This window comes from Tiliqua scincoides, chromosome 1, assembly GCF_035046505.1.
Source record: "Tiliqua scincoides isolate rTilSci1 chromosome 1, rTilSci1.hap2, whole genome shotgun sequence".
Lineage (NCBI taxonomy): Eukaryota > Metazoa > Chordata > Lepidosauria > Squamata > Scincidae > Tiliqua > Tiliqua scincoides.
This window is the reverse complement of record NC_089821.1, coordinates 170170951-170190931: the sequence shown is the minus strand read 5'-3', so window position 1 is coordinate 170190931 and position 19981 is coordinate 170170951. Positions and strand designations below refer to the sequence as shown.

Sequence of the window (19981 nt, the reverse complement as noted above, 5' to 3'; positions counted from 1 at the left end):
GTAAATGGCGGAAGAGAAAACATGAAGATCTTGAGCATATTTATGGGAATTTGTTTTACTCCTATTTCATTTTGGTAGTTATTTGCCATTTCTGTATATAATATACAGCACCACACATGGCTGGATTATATATATATATATATTTTTAAATAAATTAGTATGTAAATATTGTATTTGTTTCTCTTTTATTGTGGGGGGAGACAACAGCACACCAGATAAGAACATAAGACCAACTCTTCTGAATCAGGCCATAGGCCCATCTAGTCCAGCTTCCTGTATCTCACAGTGGCCCACCAATGCCCCAGGGAGCACACAAGACAACCACAGACCTACATGCTGGTGCAGTCCCTCACATCTGGCATGCAGAGGTGGCCCACTTCTAAAATCAGAAGGCTGCACATACACATTATGGCTTGTAACTCTCACTCCCACTCTGCTCTCTCCCCCGGCACGCCTCCTCCCACCGCCCCCACCTACCTGTCTGCTACCTGGCAGTCCGTGTGAACACCGAGCAGCAGAGCCCTGGTGCTCCGCTGGTGCTAGCACAGCAGTGGCCAGCGCTGGGCTAGCACTGGCACTCCACCAGTGCTAGGGCCTGCAAACGTCCCGTGTGGCACATTTGTAACAGTGTATGCTGGTGGTAAGCCAGCATGCACTTGTTAGGATTGGCCCCTTCATGTTTACTATCTACTGAAAGCAAATCTCATACAACAAAACTGAAACTGTTTATCCCCTGCTTACACCTATCATCATCTTCCTTCCCTCACTATATTGTGTTGGATTTTTTTTAAAAAAAATAAGCTCATTGAATAGTGGTTCTTAACTTTTTTGGGGTCACAGACCCTTTTGAGAATCTTATGAAATTTATGGATCAGAAAATGGCATATAAACACATAAGCACAAAATTGCTTGTGCTCCTGATTCATGGACCCCATGGTGCCCATGTACAGACCCGAGGTTAAGTATCCCTATCCTAGAATTGGGCACCTATTAACACCATCAGTGTTCATAGCTCTTTGTAAATAAACAAATACTTTCTGGTTCGGTGCTGAATTTCTATAATGAATTGTGGTGCAACTCAAGCCTCTCTAAACATACTGCATGTTCAGGCAGTCTGTCAAGTTCTCTGTACTAATGCTGTGGTTACAGAGGAGTGAGGGAAAGGCACTTGAGACATGTATCTCTTATCGCTTTTATGAAGTTAAGGTTAGGCACTGCGCTGAAAACAAGTACAGGAGCTCAACGTTGAAACGTTGGCTCAAATGAAGCCTGCTTGTGTTCAACCCTCAAAAAAATTAAAAAGGGGGATGAAATTTATTCATATTACTGACTTTCCTTACCAAAAGCCAGATGGGGGAGCTGATGAGTTGTTTTCACCAGGGAAAGCTCCTGGTTGTCCTGCTAAGTGCCTCTATTTTCCTTTGTGTGTGTGTGTGTGTGTTTCTGTTGTGGATGGAAAGCTCCTTCCTGTCCATGATGATTCTGTCACAGCTTTGGCTTCCTTCTGATGGAAGAATCTACGGCTTCTAGTTGCAGGGTTCATACAGCCTTTCTACAACTAGTTTATGAAGCATTTTTCTTTGACTCTTCTGACAGAAATCTTGATTTCTCCAGATGCAGATCCTTCAGTAGCCTGGAAGGCTACATGTGGAACTAAAAGGCTTCGCTTGGAGCATTGCTGTAAGTTGACATGACAGATTCAGAGGCTTCAGAGAATCACAATAATCCCTAGTGAATGGGTGCTTTTCTTTTTCCATTCAAAATTCTCTGGGTTTTTGTTATGTTTCAGTGGCTGTATGTAATGGGAGAACGGAAACGTTCCTTGTGGTTTACGTCTTGAATCTTTAAAACTGGTTTTTTTGTATCTGTGTGTTCTCAGTCTTAGCTGATGCTGTTGCAAGAAAGGCCTAAAACTTCACGACCTGTGAGAGGGTTTTTAATTTGGCCTCCATCTTCTGTGAGAAGAGTTTTAAGCCACAGAGTTATGTCATAGCTGTAACTTTTAAATGCAGTTCAGCTCTGCTGTCTTGATAGGATGCCTATTCTGTGAACATTTTCTGCTGAAAGCTGTGCATAGTATAGTGCATAGTACAGAGCATAGTATAGAGAGGATTGACTGGAGATGGTAGCTCTGAATATTTGTCTTGCAGAGATACATCAGTGAGCTGTGGAAAGTTCTGTTGATTTCAGTTATTGTACTGCAGGCTTGATAACTAAATTCAGCTCCTCTTTTTTTTTTTTTTAGAGCAGCACGTTTCTGACTGTTGGTCTTATGCCAGCCTGGATTTCTCAAAAGTAAGCATGATTCAGATTGCTGAATAAATATGGCCAGGAGGCAGATCTTTAGCTAACAACTGCAAGAGCCTGTTCGTCTCCAGCTTTGCTGCAAGTTTGGGCTGAGGTGGGGGGGACGGGACACACTTGTTTAAAACAGGCTTGCATAATTTTGTGTTGACATCTGGGGGTTGTGGTGTGTTGTGTGTTTTAAATTTTATTGTAATTTAATTTTTAAAAAATGTGCATTGCTTTGAGAACTTGTATTGTGGAAAAGCAGCCTATAAAAATTTGTAGTGAATACTGTGACCCACAAAGCTCAGCAGCTGTATAGGTGGAGAATGAGCAGGGTCTCAATAGGCTTCCTGTTTTGCTGCCTTTGTTGGGCTACAAACACAAATGCCTTGTCAGGTGCTTAGCAGGCCACATAGGTTATGGGTTGTGTTCAGCTTGGAGACTCACAAATTGCGCCACTCAGATTTCAAGAACAGCCACAGGTGGATGCTTTGCTATTTCAACTTGCCTAGAATAAGTAATTTTAAAAAATTGAGTTCTTGGGGAATAGTTACCAGTAACTGCCACCTAGTACTAGCCATCTGCTAAACCATGTTTGCAAAGATTCAGCTTGCTTTATGTCTTCCAGGTATAGTACATAAGGGAATCCATTTTCCTCCCATTCTTTTCTTTAAAAGAAAAATTTTTTGCAGGCTTATATGCTATAGAGCCCTTTTATTGTTAGGATGTGCATATTCAGAATGTGGTCGAATCTCCACTATAAAAGCCTTATTGTTCTCATTATGTGGAAAACTTCCTGAAAGAACGTTCTTTCTTCTTCCTTTCTTAATATGTCTGGAATGTCATTGTACAAAGTATTGTTTGTTGTGATGATGATGATTGTGTTCCATGCTGAGGTAACCCATTTGTGGCCTAGGTTTTGGGGCCAAATTGTTTTAAAAGCAGCAGGTGTTGTCCTCTTTCATCCATGGAGGCAGCAAAAACGGGAAGCTTATTGACACCTTTTTCATTCTTCACATGTATGGCTGCAGGGCTCTGTGGCTCATAGATGTATTTATTACACTATATTTATGGGACACTTTTCCATAATAAAAGTGCTTAAAGCAGTGTACAGTTTTAAATTAAAATACAATACAATTAATACTGTATTCCTGTTGAATTTCCCACAGTGCTAATTGGCCATCTTTTTTGCTAGATGGGTTTTGTTCCCCTTCTAATTCACCTCTCTTTTGGCCAAGACAATTGCCATTGTAAAGAGGCATGTATATCAACCAATTTCTCTTAGCTATACAGTACAGTATAACCAAGTTCACTTTCTGCTTCTTGGGGTTCACAGACCAGTTGCTTCTCAGTCATTTGACTGAGATACCACTGAAGACCACACAAGCATGTTTGTGGATGTGGTTTACATCTTCTACACCTTTTTTTAAGCACAGTGATTTGAAAGTCTCATTGAAATCAGTGCGATTTACTTACAAATAAATATGCTTAGGATGAGAGGAATAGAGTGCTGCATCTTTTAATTTCATACACTGAAGAGGAATCTTTATTTTTTCGCCCCATATTTATTGATTTTGAAATTTACACATTTGCTTCAATTGTGTTAAAATCTGGGGCCCAGTTCAGACAATGAGGCGTGCCATGGACTGTTGGATCATAAATATGAGCCTAAGAACGAACAAGTCCATGCAGTTTTCCTTGTATGCCTGGCTGCTAGGGGAGGGGTAGTCCTAGTTAGTTTAATCACAGCTCAGCTTGTTATCCAAATTCAGGAGGAATGATTTAACAGTGGTTTATAAACCAAGATATGAAGTCAGGATGCTGAATCTGATACTAGCTTCAAATTCTGGTTCTTAAACTGCTGTTAAACTGGAACTCCCCGTTTTTGACAACATGTGTTGCTGTGACTAAATTTAGCAAGATGATGTCCCAGCTCCACATGAAGTTGAAGAAGAAAGGGAAGGAGCAGAGGTTGCAAGTGGACTCAGGACCTCATAGGTTCACAGTCACAATCTAGCAACCTATGGTTTTTTGGTCTGAACCATGCAAAACAATATTTCCACATTCTGAAATATCTCCATACAGCTTTCAAAATGTTTTTACACACACACACACACACACACACACACATGATTAGCTTTTATTTCCCAAGATTCCAGTTTGAATTTCAGATGCACATTCATTTAAATGAAATGGTGCTCTCTGGGATACATAGGAAAACAAATTAACGTTCATAGCATAAATGTCTTTTACCTAGATCTAGAGCACAATTCTATGCATGTCTACTCAGAAGTAAGTTCTATTATGTTCAGTGGGGCTTAGACCCAGAAGGTGTGTATAGGAACTTACAGCCCTGGAGTCCCAAGTGTGCCCAAAAGACCTGGTCCTCCATTGAAGCAGCTGGATAGTCCTTGTGAGTGGTGGGTGTTAGGGGGTGCATCGTTGGACCTAGCCAACAACACAATATCAAATCAATAAAGTTTATTATATATACTATCATATGAGGATCATTGTCTTAGACCTAACCAGGTCTACTCAGAAGTAAGTTCTATTTTGTTCAATGAGGCTTACTCTCAGGAAAGTGTGGTTAGGATTGCAGCCTACGTTAAATATGGGGAACTCATCTCTGCAGGTAGAATCAGACAAGCTCTTGCCATGTAGTAGCCACTTTAAACACATACACAGACTCCCTGTGACTCTAACCCTGTGTAGAGCCAGTCCATGGATTCTGGCTATATGCACACACACATACATGCGCATGTGCACACACCAATATTGTAAACAATTAGCATAAGAAAATAAATGCATGAAAGATCAACACAATTTTGCAGCATAAGCATCCTTGAAAAGCAATATGACAATGTGTTTTATTTTAAACTTCTCCTTGAAGGTGGGGAGTAAAAACACTAATTTGAAGTGTGTTATGTGTTTGGTACCCATTGTACCCTGCACATGCCTGATCTTGTCTGATCTAAGCAGAGTCAGGCCTGGTTAGTACTTGGATGGGAGACTGCCTGGGAATACTGGGTGCTGTAGGCTTATACCATAGTCTTTTGAGACTGAAGGTTGCCAACCGAGCTACCCATTGTGGCAACTGATTTGAAATGTTAGTAATAAATAAATTTGCAGCTTGCATAGCGTTTGAAAAGCAAATCCGTTGTGCTCTTCAGGTCAGGGATCTATTGCTAATCTTGTAATAATGAAGGTTGAGATAGTTCCTTGTGACTATAGGAAAATGACAGTAGTGGTGTGAGAATTTTGCATGTGTGTGGTTTTACCCACGTGTTCTTGTGCAGTACCCCAGGGTCTGTATAATTTGAACATAAGGTCCTATTCAGACTTCCTGAAAGTGAGCTGACCTAATCTTGGAGAATATGATTGACAGATGGCAGATTAGAGACAAAGTAACAAGACTGTTTTTCATGTCTCAACAGAGAGACAGGCAGCTGGTCCTGTTGATAATCCTGGTATATTAAGTCTCTCTGAACAGATTAAGCATTGGTCTATGTTACACCAGGATAGATTTGCCTCTGTAAGTCTGGATTGTTTCTGGTCTGCCTTTCTAGAAGGGCATTTGATTGTTTTCTATTACAGTAAGTAACTGAAACTATCATCAATTAAAGCAAGTGGTCCTATCAGGGTTCTGAACTGACAATGCTAAAGTCTGGTGATTAATCAACTTCTTAAAAAATCTTTCACATTAATATGTTTTTGTGGCAAGTATGCATATTTATCAGTGTCTAGTAAGAATATAAACTGCAAGCAAGCAGTTTGTGCTATCTACCGGTAGCATACATGCACCCTTGTATTAGGGTCAGTTATAATTTGATCCTCTGTCTTCAGGCAGCTTAGAGAGAATGTAGATGATGGTCGTGAGCAACACTGCAGGGAAATAAGAATCTTCAGACATCGGGCTTGGAAAATGGCTAGCATTTCTCTGTGCTCTGAATTTTTACAGACCAAAAGCCAATCCTGGAAAATATGAGCACTGATAACATTTGCACAGTCCTGGATACCTGGTGTTTGTGCTGCCATCGAAAAAACTGGCTTCACTCCAAGGGCAAATGCTTTAGCTGCAGCAAGGCACACACTAAGGACTGAAATGAGTTTGCATCCCAGAAGATCCCCATTATGAACAGATATACAACTATCAAACAGCTGGGAGATGGGACATATGGTTCTGTCCTCCTGGGAAGGAGCGTTGAATCAGGAGAGCTGATTGCCATTAAGAGGTAAGTGGCCTCGAGGGGGAGCAAGTGGGATGGTTTGGTGATTGTGCACGTGTTAAAAACAGTTCTGAAGATGATGAGCTCAAAGTTTGCTTGTGGTGACTGACTGCTGGCTAACTGCTTCCAGGTTCAGTATCTAGCTGACCGTGTGGCTCGGCCCTCGTTGGAAAAGTAAAAAACAGTTTGTTGTAGTACAAGTTTCCTTGTGTTTGATAGGCACAGCTGGAGCCACGTGAATGCTTTAGTTCTACTGAAACATACTGTGTGATTTTTGAGTGCAGAATTTCAACTTTCTAGGAATTTTGGCTTTCTTTCTTTTTTAAAGAGCAGTTTCTATTCCTTATGGCTGGGAAGATATGATTCATCCAGTACAGCCTGAAGTTGGATTACCACTGCCCTCTCAACCACTTTGCCCAATAACAATAAGTTTGATGCTGGCCAGTAATAATAAAGTGCAGCAAATGTCAGAGAAGTTCTGTTCAGCAAAGATCATACCATTGTGTCTTTTAGTAGAGATGGTACAGTGCCCTATTTCAGTGAGGTATTCACAGTCTCTGGCACACAAGTGCTAGACCAGCCCAAATGCTTTAGAGTGCAATCCTAACCCTTTAAGTCAGTGCTTTCCAGCACTGACATAATGGCAATGCAGCTCTGAGGTAAGGGAACAAACATTCCCTTACTTTGAGGGGGGCTCTGTGAGTGACACCCAACTGCAGGATGCAGCATATGTCCCATTGGCACTGCTATGCCAGTGCTGAAAAGCACTGACATAAGAGGTTAGGATTGTGCCCTTAAACAGTCAAGAGGTGCAAGGATCCAACAGGGATGTGTTTGCAGCAAACGTCCCAGCAACCTGTTCTCATCAGCAGGCTGAATAACTTGGAATGTATCAAAAATGTGACCCAGTTTGAAAGGAGAACATGAGAATGCTGTCTTAGGACCCACTCCTATCCAATTTTCCAGAGCTGGCACAACTGTACCAATGGGGCGTATGCTGCATCCTGTGGTGAGGATGGAGTCATGGAGGCCTCCTCAAGGCAAGGAAACATTTGTTCCCTTACCTCAGGGCTGCATTGTGGCTGCACAGGTGCTGGAAAGTTGGATAGGACTGGACTCTTAGTGACATCTCTGCTTTTTATATGTCTTCAGGATGAAGAGTGCAAGGATCAGTTTACAAGCAGGAAATGTTTCTCATGAAATATGTTCAGCTATAATGGTATCACTGGTCTGTTGAGATGAGGCGCTGTTCTTTCAAAGTCCAAATGTGATAGTGCATCTTTGGCTAAATTCCCAGCTGAAGTTTAGCAACAGAACTTTATAGAAATAAAGTTGTTCGTGTATGAGACGACACTTGCTGACACGTTGCATTGGGTGGGGGAACCTGTTGAGGCAACAGTATGTTTATGCATACAGTACTGTGACACACTATTTAATGAGCTACAAATGCTAGATAAATTGATGTTTGACTGTCTCTGCATGTCCAGGAATGAACAAGCTCATCAGAGCATACCCTTTGCACAACCCAGAGCTCAAGATATTCTTTTTTGCTTAAACCCCCAAAATAAATAATAATGCAAACCAATGCTTTTTAACAGAGTGCTTTTGAAAATCCCTTTACTGTTAAAAGTCATTTTACATTTTAAAAGGCATTGAAAGCGGCTTCTTGAGAATTACAAGCCCAAAGACCTCCATGGGGCATCAGGAAATAGTTGTGCTGTTTGTTGTATCCCAGCCATGGAATAAGCACAGCCTTAATTGCTATAAACATCTGTTTACTCCTTCTGTTTTTCTTTCATGATCATCCTGAAATACAAATGTGAAATGGCCTACTGTATCAGGTTATAAGAGATATTAAGTTCCTTGTTCTGTGCTCCACAGGATGAAGAGGAAATTTTACTCCTGGGAGGAATGCATGAACCTTCGAGAGGTTAAGGTACTTGCCAGTTCTCTGTTCTGGGCTGCAAAGAGATGGAATTGACATTTTAAGTCAAGACATTCTTGGAAGTCTAGTGTTTCAACTAGCATGCTTTTTAAGTAGCTGCCTTATAATGAGACCTGTGCTGTGCATGCTTTCAAGTGATACTTAAAAATTGTTCATGGTTAATTTGAAATGTATAACCTTGCTGCTGCATTTGAGCCACTGATGACCAGTCAAAGGGCAGCCAGTTAGTTCTCAGTTGATGGTTGCAGTTTGCACCAGCCAAATGACCTGAGCCCTCAAAACTGTAGAAGGAAAGGCAGAAGAAAGGAAGAGCCTAGAAAAGTCAGGAAGATATACACACCTATGCCACTTAACTTTTCCTTTCATGATTGGAACTAATCTGGACTACAATTCATACGAACATCAAGTTCTCCCTCAAAATTTTATCCTCACAATAACCTTGTTATTTAGATTAGGCTGATTAAGAGTGACTGGATCAAAATCACCCAATAAGCTACATACTTAAGTATGTACCTAAGGTTTTGGACCTGGGTCTTCGTGATCCTACTCTGATCTTCTAACTACTGCACCAAACTGGCTGTCTATTCCCTAGCTGTAATATTATTTACAGCTGTAAAGCTGAAGTAGTATTGGTTTCCTTCACCTAAATTACAAAGCTGTTTTGAGGCTACTATCACTGTTTATCAAGGACAGCTGACTTATTGGGAACAATTGGGGTACCTGTCATGGGTATAACTGGCAGGTGCAAAGTGAAGAATCTGAAGGAACATGCTCAGTTCAAAAATTGTACTGGATTTTATCAAGATAGTACAGAACTATAGTCAAAAGTCCATTGCGGAATCCTATATTGGGCTAAACCACAAATTCTGTCAGGGAACTGGAGTGCCTCACTGCTAAAGAACCATTTGGGCAAACATATCCATCACTGGTGTGCATCTTACAAGGCTGAAGGAACATTGTGCATGTCTAATGCAAGTTCTGAGCTTTTTTTTTTTTTAACAGCCAGTACTTAAATTTCGCAGTATCCCATGGTTTAGGGACAAAGATTCATTGTTGCTTATCTTGAAACCCTCAATCCAAAATTGCCTTATTTAAATGACTTATCTTGTGTTTTAGTCCTTGAAGAAACTCAGCCATGCCAATGTGGTGAAACTGAAAGAAGTTATCAGAGAAAATGATAATCTGTACTTTGTGTTCGAGTACATGAAGGAGAACCTTTATCAGTTAATGAAAGAAAGGTGTGTCAGTTTTCTAACAAACACATAGTATAGATGCCTTAAATTTAAAAAAACAACTAATCAATATTTTAGGAATACAGTTTAGTATCCCTTTTCCAAAATGCTTGGAACCAGAAGTGTTTTGGATCTCCAATCTCAGATTTGGAATATTTGCATGTACTTAATGAGATATTTTGGGAATGGGAAAAAAATATATCACAGCTGAAGGGAGGTGGGAGGGTTTTGTTTTTTCCCCCCTTGGGGATACTGAATAAGCTGTCGTGTGCCTGCGTTTTGTCTGCAACCTGTCACATGAGGTCAGTGTGGAATTTTCCACTTGTGGCATCATGTTGACACTCAAAAAATTTTTGGATTTTGGAGCATTTTGGATTTTCGGATTAGGGAGGCTCAGCTTTTAGTATCAAGTACTATTGCTGTTCAGCTTTCATTCATTTCTGCAAATCACAAAACGCATATGGTGAGCACGATATTTTGGATGTTAACAAAATGTGCAAAATGAGGATTTTCCACAACCCCTGAAGATTATTTTGACTCCTTTTAACTGAATGAAAGAATAAACAGGTGTATAAGACATTGTTGTTATTATTATATGCATGGCTGTTTCCATTCATATTATCCTTCAGATACCCCTGCAATAGATAAATCAGCACATATAAGAAACCCATGAATGAATATAAACTCAACTCATCCACTCTACCTTACAGGAACAAATTGTTTCCAGAATCCACCGTCAGAAATATTATGTATCAGATTCTACAAGGGCTTGCATTTATACATAAACATGGTAAGATATGAATGGCAACCTGGATGAGATTTTGGGACTATGCTTTGGACATCAGGACTGTGCCTGGTGTTCTGGGGCTCATGAGTTTCCCTTTCCCTCCCCTTTCATGCTCCAATATGCCCTCCCCCCCTCCCGTTTGTGGCAAATCATAGTTTACCATTGCATCCAAATGCAAATTAAAATTGAAAATGATGGTTTCAAGTGGGTTTTCATTTCAACTTTGTAGGCAGTTTATGGTTTGGATAAACCATTGTTTGCCTGGTTTGGAGGTAACAGCGAATTATATCTTTCTGCAAACCAGGAAGTTAGGGAAGAAATATAAGGTTCAGGGAGGAAGCCAAATGGCCTGAGAACAGCCAAACCACACTGTGAATAGACCCTAAGGAGATGGGATAGTAGGAAGCAAAGTTTAAAATGTTTGGGTGGTAATAAGGATTGAAGGATTCTTGTTTGGGTTTGGACAAGTAAAAATTACTTGGCAAAAATGTTGTTTATGGTGTATAAAGGACACTCCTCTCCTTTATATCAAAAGACTAGCATTTATTGCGAACTGTAGTAACATTTATGATAGAGGTATAAAACTTAACTCAATTCCAAACTACATTTTCTAGGTTGTAAGCCCAGTTAAACATAGTGAAAGTTACTTTTGAGTAAACATGCATAGGAGTTGTCTTTGTTAAATGTATCTGTAAAATCAGATTATTTGAAAAAAGCATTTTATTGCTACTCTGACCCCCTACCCTAAGATTTCTGTCAGAGGGCTAGGATGAGTTGCCATCCCAGGTAAAAGCTGCTGCTGGCAAGATAGGCTTGCTCTAAAAGAATATAGTAAGTTGTGCTGCTGAAAGTTTATGAAGAAAATATAAATATGTGTGTGGGGAGGTTCATACATAATGTTAACCAGGCATAATTCTTGGCTGTGTGTGTGCACATTTTCTCCTCTCTCACATTCTAATCACTTAACTCCATGTCTAGGTTCCCAAACCCATCATGCTCACAAACTAGGATTGTAGACCATATGTACCCTGGGATTGGGGAAACAGCTCTTAGGCTAGAGAGTGTAGCTTTCAGGCATACCTAAATCCCAGCAAAACCTCTCTAAATTTAACTACTGAAGATTAGTATTGCCATCTTTTTTTATAGGTTCCTTCTTCTGAACATTAAAACAGCAGTTTGATATGCTAACATATTATACATAACTTCATTTGCTGATTTCTGCAGATCAGGCAGTTGCTTAAAGACACTGGAGTATGTCAGGCTGTTTTTTGTTTGGGAGTTGGCAGGGTTGTTGATAACTAAAGACACACAATGAAGACAGAGAAGTTATGGTGAAAGGAAAGACTGAGATGTGATTGTTTTGAATTACAGGGTTCTTCCACAGAGACTTGAAACCCGAAAACCTACTCTGTATGGGACCAGAGCTTGTGAAAATAGCAGATTTCGGCCTTGCACGGGAAATTAGGTCCAGACCTCCCTACACAGACTATGTATCCACAAGATGGTAAATACCTGAGCTAGATTGTGCTGCGTAGGGAGTTGAAGACTACTTTTATTCCCATCATGCTTGTAAATGTGAAGCCAAATCAGTATAGGTATTCAACTTCCTTGGTCTTTATGGCTGATTTAGCTTTGTGGGTGACCTTGGGCCAGTCATGCTTAGCCTCACCTAACTAACAGGTTGTTGTGAGGGCAAAAAGAGGGGAAGAACTTTATACAGTGCTCTGAGGTCCTTGGAAGAAGGGCAGTATAAAAATGTGGAAAATCAATCCATTTAAGTTGGGTAAGTTAGGAATGTATATTATGGGTTTAGCTAGTCAACCCAATAATGCCCAAAGGAGAGAAGCATACAGAAAACATTACTGACTAGCATACGGGTAGTTGAAGCTGTAGGTACTGGATGGTTTGTTGTCCAAGAAGGCATGTGTCTTACATATTTTGAGAAAGCACTGTGGGGAGGATCTACATTATTTTAATATGATGACCAGTTAAATTATCCATAATAGAACTTGGCAATGAACTATAACAGTGTTTCTCAAACTGTGAGTTGCGAGCCAGTTTCAGGTGGGTCCCCATTCATTTCAATATTTTATTTTTAATATATTAGACTTGATGCTACCATGGGATGTGATCGCATTTGAGGAAATGTTATAGACCTGTACTTTTAACAAGCTACTATGAATATTCTTTTAACAATGATAGTAAATGGACTTACTACTGGGTAAGTGTGGGTAGGATTGCAGCCTAGGATTGTTAAAAAATTTCCTGCTTGATGATGATGATGTCACTTCCAGTCATGACATCACTTCCAGTGGCTCCTGACAGGTTCTCATTCTAAAAAGTGGGTCCCGGAGCTAAATGAGTTCGAACCACTGAACTATTTTATTTATTTATTTATTTTTATTATTTTATTAATTTATACCCCGCCTTTTTGCCCAACGGGCACACAAGGCAGCTCACAACACTTTAAAAATACAACATTAAAAACAATTATTAAAAACAATTTACAATAATTAAAAAATCTAAAAACAAATAGACAAACAAACCCCGTGGATTTTCATATAAAAAGCAAGAACGCCAGCCAGCCTATCAACAATTAAAAGCTTTTTGAAATAAAAAGGTCTTCAGTCCACGCCGAAACGTTAGCAACGAGGGAGCAGTTCTCAGTTCTAAGGGGAGGTTATTCCACAGTTCGGGGGCCACCACCGAGAAGGCCCTCTTCCTGGCCGCCGCCCCTCTCACATCTCTTAGTGGCGGCACAGTCAAAAGGGCCCCCCCAGATGATCTAAGAGCATGGGCAGGATTGTAGGGAAGGAGGCGGTCCCTCAAATACCCCGGCCCCGAGCCATAAAGGGCTTATAAGTCAAAACTAGCACTTTGAATTGGGCCAGGAACAGAACCGGCAGCCAGTGTAGCCGCCGGAGCAACGGCTCGACAGAGTCAAACCGACGTGCCCCAGCAACCACACGAGCAGCCGCGTTCTGTACTAGTTGTAATTTCCGGACCGTCTTCAAAGGCAGCCCCACGTAGAGCGCATTGCAATAATCTAATCTAGATGTCACTAGGGCATGGGTTACTGTGGCCAGGTCCGCGCAGCTCAGGTACGATCGCAGCTGGCGAATCAGCCGAAGCTGAGCAAACTATAACAGAAACATAGTTATAACTATAACATAAAATCAGGCAATAAACTCCATGCATAATGACAGATGAAACTACTCTTAAGCATCAGTGAAAATGGGTTCCTTGTTTTGCCAAAGCTCCTGAAATCATGTATTAATTCTTTTAGAGCCTGATCACCATTATACTAGTCACAGAGGAGCAATCCCATTCCAAGAGAGCTCTGTTTGTTGAGAAATCTTGTGGGTAGAGAGAAGGGGCCCTCATGCAGTAATTATCCAGTGCAAATGTAATAAGCTGGTGCTGTGTCTTAACTGGTACATCTTATAAATGAACACTGCTGTTATTGTTTGCTTGCTTTTTGTTTATAGGTACAGGGCTCCTGAAGTGCTCCTAAGATCCACTAATTACAGTTCTCCCATTGATATCTGGGCTGTTGGCTGCATAATGGCAGAGGTTTACACGCTCAGACCACTCTTCCCAGGTGCCAGTGAAATTGATACTATTTTCAAGATTTGCCAAGTACTGGGGACACCAAAAAAGGTAGCTCTGAGAACTGGGTGTTTGATGTACGTGAAGGGATGCAACTATGAATATGTTATGTACTTGTCTTGTTTTCTTTTTTCTTCTTTGTATTTTAATGGTGCTGCTGTTATACTACTGATAAAAGATAGCCAATGGTTAAATGTCAAGACAGAGAGGACAACACAAAATATGCTAAAATTTGGTGGAAAAGCAAATAAAAGAATGTGCAGTCAGTTTTGTCTATATTTACTTGAAACAGAAGTAGTCCCACTGTGAGGTGCGTTCCCAACTCAGTTTTAATTGGCTTGCAGCCTTAAGATTTTTTTTCTCTCTTCCTGGCATCTGTCTTTAAAGATAAATCCTATGAAATCTCTTTAGCAGGAGCAGATTTCATGTATTCCCTCATTTCTCTAATTCTTTTTGGGTTTATACTCCTTACCTCCAAGCAGAATTTTAGCTTTTCTATGATTGGAAACCTATTTAAACTGCAATTTTAGATCCTGTCTATATATGAATCCTAGTTAGCAAGGTAAGAAAGAGACTGCACATGATGTTCACAAAGCTGGCTGTTATAGACTGAGGCCTAGTTCTCAGTGAGATACTGAACCATCAAGGTCTGCCACTTCAGAATTTTTATGTATGTCCGAACACAGATTTACCAGCTCAGTGAGAACCTAAAATAATTTCCCCCAAAATGGTGAAATCCACCCCAGCCAACACTGTGCCAATTTCTCTGGAATTTAGGGCCAAATCTGCTCCAGCTTTTGAACACTTATGCAACCATGCCACTGCGGTACATGCTGCATCCTGTGGTGGGGGGAGCAGTTATGGAGGCCTCTTCAAGGTCAGGGAACATTGGTTCCCTTATCTTGGGGCTGCATTGTGGCTACATCCACGCTGGAAAGTTGGATAGGGCCCATAGTTCTCTCACTGATGATGTGCTGCTTTTTGTATTATCACTTGTTTTCAGATTGAAAAGAACTTTAAGAATCCCTGAGTGACTAATTTTCTTGGTTGAATTCAAGAAATTTTCTAATTTCTGAGTGACTAATTTTCTTGGTTAAATTGCTTCCTGATAGTGGAAATAAAAGTTAATCTGCTTGTTCTAAGGGCCAGTTCTAAAGCATCTAGTGCCACCAGAATGAATGTTCCAGCGGTGCTAGGCACTTTCTGGCAACTGCAAAACATGACATGCCAGTGTGTGCAGGCTGGCTACCATGGTGAGCAGACAATACTATGAGCTAGCAGCCTCTGGACTCCCACTGGCCTGGGTTACTAAGGCTAGGAGATGGGAGGGAGGCAGGGGTGGGGGAGGTTGGGATGGGGTGGTAACAGGAGGGGAGGAGGATGGATTGGAACTGAGAAGGGGTTGGGTTCGGTGTCAGTGGTGTCTGCTGAATCCGAACTCCTGGAGGGGGGGTGTCATGGGCTTATCCTGGGGCAAAGGAACAAATGTTCTCTTGCCCCAAGGAGGCATCTGGAGACCATAACTCCCCAGCAGGATACAGAGGATGTACTGTTGGCACTGCTATATCACCTTGTGGGGAATTACATTGGATTGGGCTGCCTGTTACCCCAGGCTAATTGATTATGCTCTTTTGGAAATGTTGTGCAGGGGTTACATCTTGTGGGGTTTGCAGTACTACAAGTATTCTTTTAATGATGGTCATACTTCAATTTCTTTCAGAATGACTGGCCTGAAGGCTACCAGCTTGCAAGTGCCATGAATTTCCGCTGGCCTCAGTGTGTACCAAATAACCTCAAAACCCTCATTCCTAATGCAAGCAGTGAGGCCATACAGCTCATGAGAGACATGCTGCACTGGGACCCCAAAAAGCGGCCAACAGCCAGTCAGGTTTGCTCTTACGTCTTTAGACTTGTCTTTACAGCTCACTGCCTTGCTGGGTAGCACACTGTCTTGCTGAGGACTCCAAGCCATGAAGGAAGAAAAGAAGTTGCAAAATGTTTTTTTTCCTTTGTTCATGGTTTTGGCTACTGTTCATTTATCACTAGTCTCTGCTCAGTAGAATATTTATCTGATTGGGTGGGTTCACACATCTCTTAACTTGCTGCTGCCAAAATTCTTTTCTTCAACAGTTCTCTCCCATAATTTCCATCTCTGTATGTCTTCTTTTCCTTCCTTCTCTCTGCGCACCCATCTCTACTTTTCAGAAAAGGAATACATAAAGTTATGTTTTGTAAAAGAGGTGAGGGCCAGAGGCATAGCTAGTTCATTTGACACCCGGGGCCCATAAATTTTTGTCACCCCATATGACTTAATTAATTAATTGATAATTAATTGATAATTAATTATATTGTTTAATTAATTAATTCACTTTTGATACCATCCTTCCTCTAAGCAGCTCAGGGTGGTGTACATGGTTAATCCCCTTATTTTGTCCTCACAACAACCCTGTGAGGTAGGTGAGACAGAGTTAGTAATAGTCATGACATGGAATGAATAATAATAATGGCCAGAAAAATAAATGCAGTGAATATTTCCCCACAAGCAATGGATGAAATTCTGCATCAAATGGTATATAACATGATGGTATTATTCCCAAAAGCCACAATTTCCAGAATTTTGGTCACAAGGATGTCACCCCCCCCCCCCGGATGTCTCATTGGCCTGTTTTGAGTTTAGGCAGTGGTTCTCAAACTTTTAACAGTGGGACCCACTTTTTAGAATGACAATCTGTCCAGGACCCACCGGAAGTGATGTCATGGCTGGAAGTGAAATCATCAAGCAAAATAAAATAATTATAAATTAAAGAAATACAGATAATTAAGGGGAAGCCAGTGAATTCACCAAGTGAATTTTCTCTGTAGCCTGCCGACAATAACACCCCCCCCACACACACACACAGATAAATCAGTGAGATTTTCAGCCCTCCCCAGTGCCCACCTTACCAACTCAAGCCTCTGTTTTATTCTTTTAGGGGGGTTGCTGCCTGCAATAACCCCCACCCCCACAAATAAAGCATTGAGATTTTTAGCCCTCCCCAGTGCCCACCTTACTAGCTCAAGCCTCTGGTTTATTCTTGGGGGAGGGGTTGCTGCCTGCAATAACACTCCCCACAAATAAATCAATGAGATTTTTAGCCCTCCCCAGTGCCCACCTTACCAGCTCACGCCTCTGGTTTATTCTTTGGGGGGGGGGCTCCCTTCTGGAGCATTTGTTGAGCTCCACTTTCATGAGATGGGGACCATGCAACTAGCCTTGAATTCCTCTTTGCCTGACTTGACCAGGAGCCAAGGCACATTTGCTTACTCGTGAGTAAACGCAACCCTGTGGCTTACTTTCGCTTTCCATAGGGCTCAATACTTTCGTCTGCTTGGAGGGAGGGACTTCCTTCTTGGCTGTTTTTTGGGGGCTGCTTTCATTGGATAGGAACCATTCTGGTGTCACTGGATTCCTCTCAGCCTGTCCTTTCCGACGAACTGTGGCAAGTTCGCCTACTCACGAGTAATCACATGACATGGCTCATGGCTTCATTTTCCATAGGGTTCAATGCATTTTTGTTTCCGGTTTTTTGGCAATAACTTTGATGGAAAGGAGATATTTCAATTCAGTTTTTTGCATTGCATTCCACTGGAAATTCCACATCCAACGGTATATGGTATGATGGGGTTACGCATAACCTTCGCAATGTTAGCGATGTTTGGGCATTTGTGGTGTTACACCCCCCCCCAGGGTGGTACCCGGGGTAGACCACCCCCTGCTAGCTATGCCACTGGTGAGGGCTTTGGACAGCCTTGTCTGATCTAATATTGGTAGGCAGTGAAAAGACAAAAGAAATACAAATCAATAACAATTTAATCTCCATTGGAGGTCTTTATGCCCTAGTTAAAACTGAAGAAACAGCTGTGCCAGGATTAAGTTGTCTATACAGCTAGACAACGGATGAGCAGAGAGGAGTCTTTGGAGTAGCATTCAGTTCATATAATGAGAGCTTTGAGGAATGGGACAATACAAATGTTTTGTCCTGTATAAATTATGCAAATTGAACAAATAGTCATGATTGTTCTTCTTTTGCATAATTGGTTCCACTACTTCCTACATTTCCCATAATTCTAGTTTTACCAGTCATGGGGAATGGTGGGAATTATGCAGATCATGACAGCATTAACCCTTTGGCTTCTGAGATTTCAGCAATTTCTGAGATTGTCCCACATTTTCAAGCTATCTTTGCAGCTGCAAGGGCTAGAAACTTGCTCTTTTAAAAATTAAAGTGGAGATTCTCAGGAAGCTGAATGTTGTCTCTTATTATCATCTTACGCTTACATCCCACTCTTCACCATATGATCAAAGGGCAACTCACAACATAAGAACAATAAGATAATAAAAATAATTAATGAATAAATTATCAGAATTACATAGCATAGCAAGCTCAGGTCATATAGCAACAAAGAGCAGCTGTCATCTGTAGTAATCGCGGTCCAAAAACCTGGCAAAGCAAGTAGGCTTTTAACAGTCTGCTAAAAATGGAGGGAGTAGAAGCTTCCCAAATCTCTCATGGTACCACATTCCACATCCCGGGAGGGAGGCATTTATTTATTTGAAAAGGCCTCTAAGTTAATCACAAAACCATATTCAGATCTTTTTTTCTTATTTTCATTTTGTCCTTTTGTAGAACTGTGGCATTATTAGCATTAAGACTTGCAATACAAACTTCTAGGTTGGTTTTGCTTAATTTTTCCAGATTAAATATGGACATCTTTGTTGTGTTTTAGGCACTTCGATATCCTTACTTCCAGGTTGGGCAGGCACTGGGCACCTCTCGCTGCATTCAGGAGCTGGGAAAACAACAGAGAGACCTTCCTGATCGAGCACAAGTTCACATGAAACCCATCCCGCCTGCACAGCCTCCACCTAAGCCACAAGTTCGCCTTTCATCGAGACCATTCCAGCCAAATCAACTTTCCCATCCCCTGATATTTCCATACAAAACAGTCTCCTCTGTTAATGACCACTTAAGAGAGGACAAGCCTAGTCAGGTGGTTTTGCCAGACATTCATACCAAGATGCCTCAGCAGGTAAGACATGTTGATAAGATCTGTGCCTTTAAAAAATAAGATATTTCTTATTCTCTTGCTTGGGTTTTTCCACTTGCTTTGGTTTTTCCATCTGATCACCAATGAGTCTTGTTGGACCCACACCACCTCTTTTGCTGGCATAAGTCTAAGGAGAGGAAGGGGGTGGGTCAGGCTGGAAAAGTGGAGGTAGGATCCTAGTGCATGCTGTTGCTGCTGAGATCCATCCCCTGAACAGCCCCCAGCCTTCCCTCTTACTTCCTCGAACTGCCCTTGACTCACCCCCACCACTACCTACCTGCTCCGGTGTGGATCAGATCTGTTAGTGGCATGTTCATGGAGCTGCTGGCTGTTAGCACCACTCCAGCACACTCAGCAGTAGTGCACCATTTATGGCACCACTGCAGCCTTTACAATAGCAGAATGTACCATCCACTGTGGTAAAAGCCCCATAGGATTGAGCTATGAGAGAAGCAGATGTAATTTTGCCATCATGTATTTTTGTGGCTACTAAGAAACATCTCTTAGGAAATGTAAAACTACTCCTAAGTTTGTCAGTGGTTTGAAGAAATGTCCTCTCTAGCACTTAGGAAGAGAGTCATGTATAATGAAGTCAGATGCCTCTCCATTTGGAAAAACGCAAAAATGGAGGCCAACATTTTGACATACTTCAGATGGTGCAGTTAACCAGACAATAGTCTGATCAAGCTGTACCCCCTTCAGTCTCTCTCCTACATGTGTCAGAGGAGTGCATGTCTGCCTTTACTCCCTGTTCACCCAGTTTGCCCGTCGTGCTTCTGAGGCCATTGGGCATCTATGCATGGAT

At 41.4% G+C, this 19981-nt stretch overlaps 1 protein-coding gene across 1 annotated transcript in view; it reads left to right on the top strand.

The window, feature by feature from the left end:
* The first annotated feature begins 1600 nt into the window (after positions 1-1600).
* The window catches only part of CILK1 (ciliogenesis associated kinase 1), a 30229-nt gene continuing 11848 nt past the window's right edge, over positions 1601-19981 (top strand). The window contains exons 1-10 of the mRNA XM_066612394.1: positions 1601-1680; positions 2246-2295; positions 6248-6521; positions 8397-8451; positions 9577-9698; positions 10403-10482; positions 11851-11983; positions 13968-14139; positions 15809-15976; positions 18856-19158. Of these exons, the coding sequence (XP_066468491.1) occupies positions 6421-6521; positions 8397-8451; positions 9577-9698; positions 10403-10482; positions 11851-11983; positions 13968-14139; positions 15809-15976; positions 18856-19158 (1134 nt within the window). The 5' untranslated portion in view covers positions 1601-1680; positions 2246-2295; positions 6248-6420. The remainder of the gene's footprint in view (positions 1681-2245; positions 2296-6247; positions 6522-8396; positions 8452-9576; positions 9699-10402; positions 10483-11850; positions 11984-13967; positions 14140-15808; positions 15977-18855; positions 19159-19981) is intronic.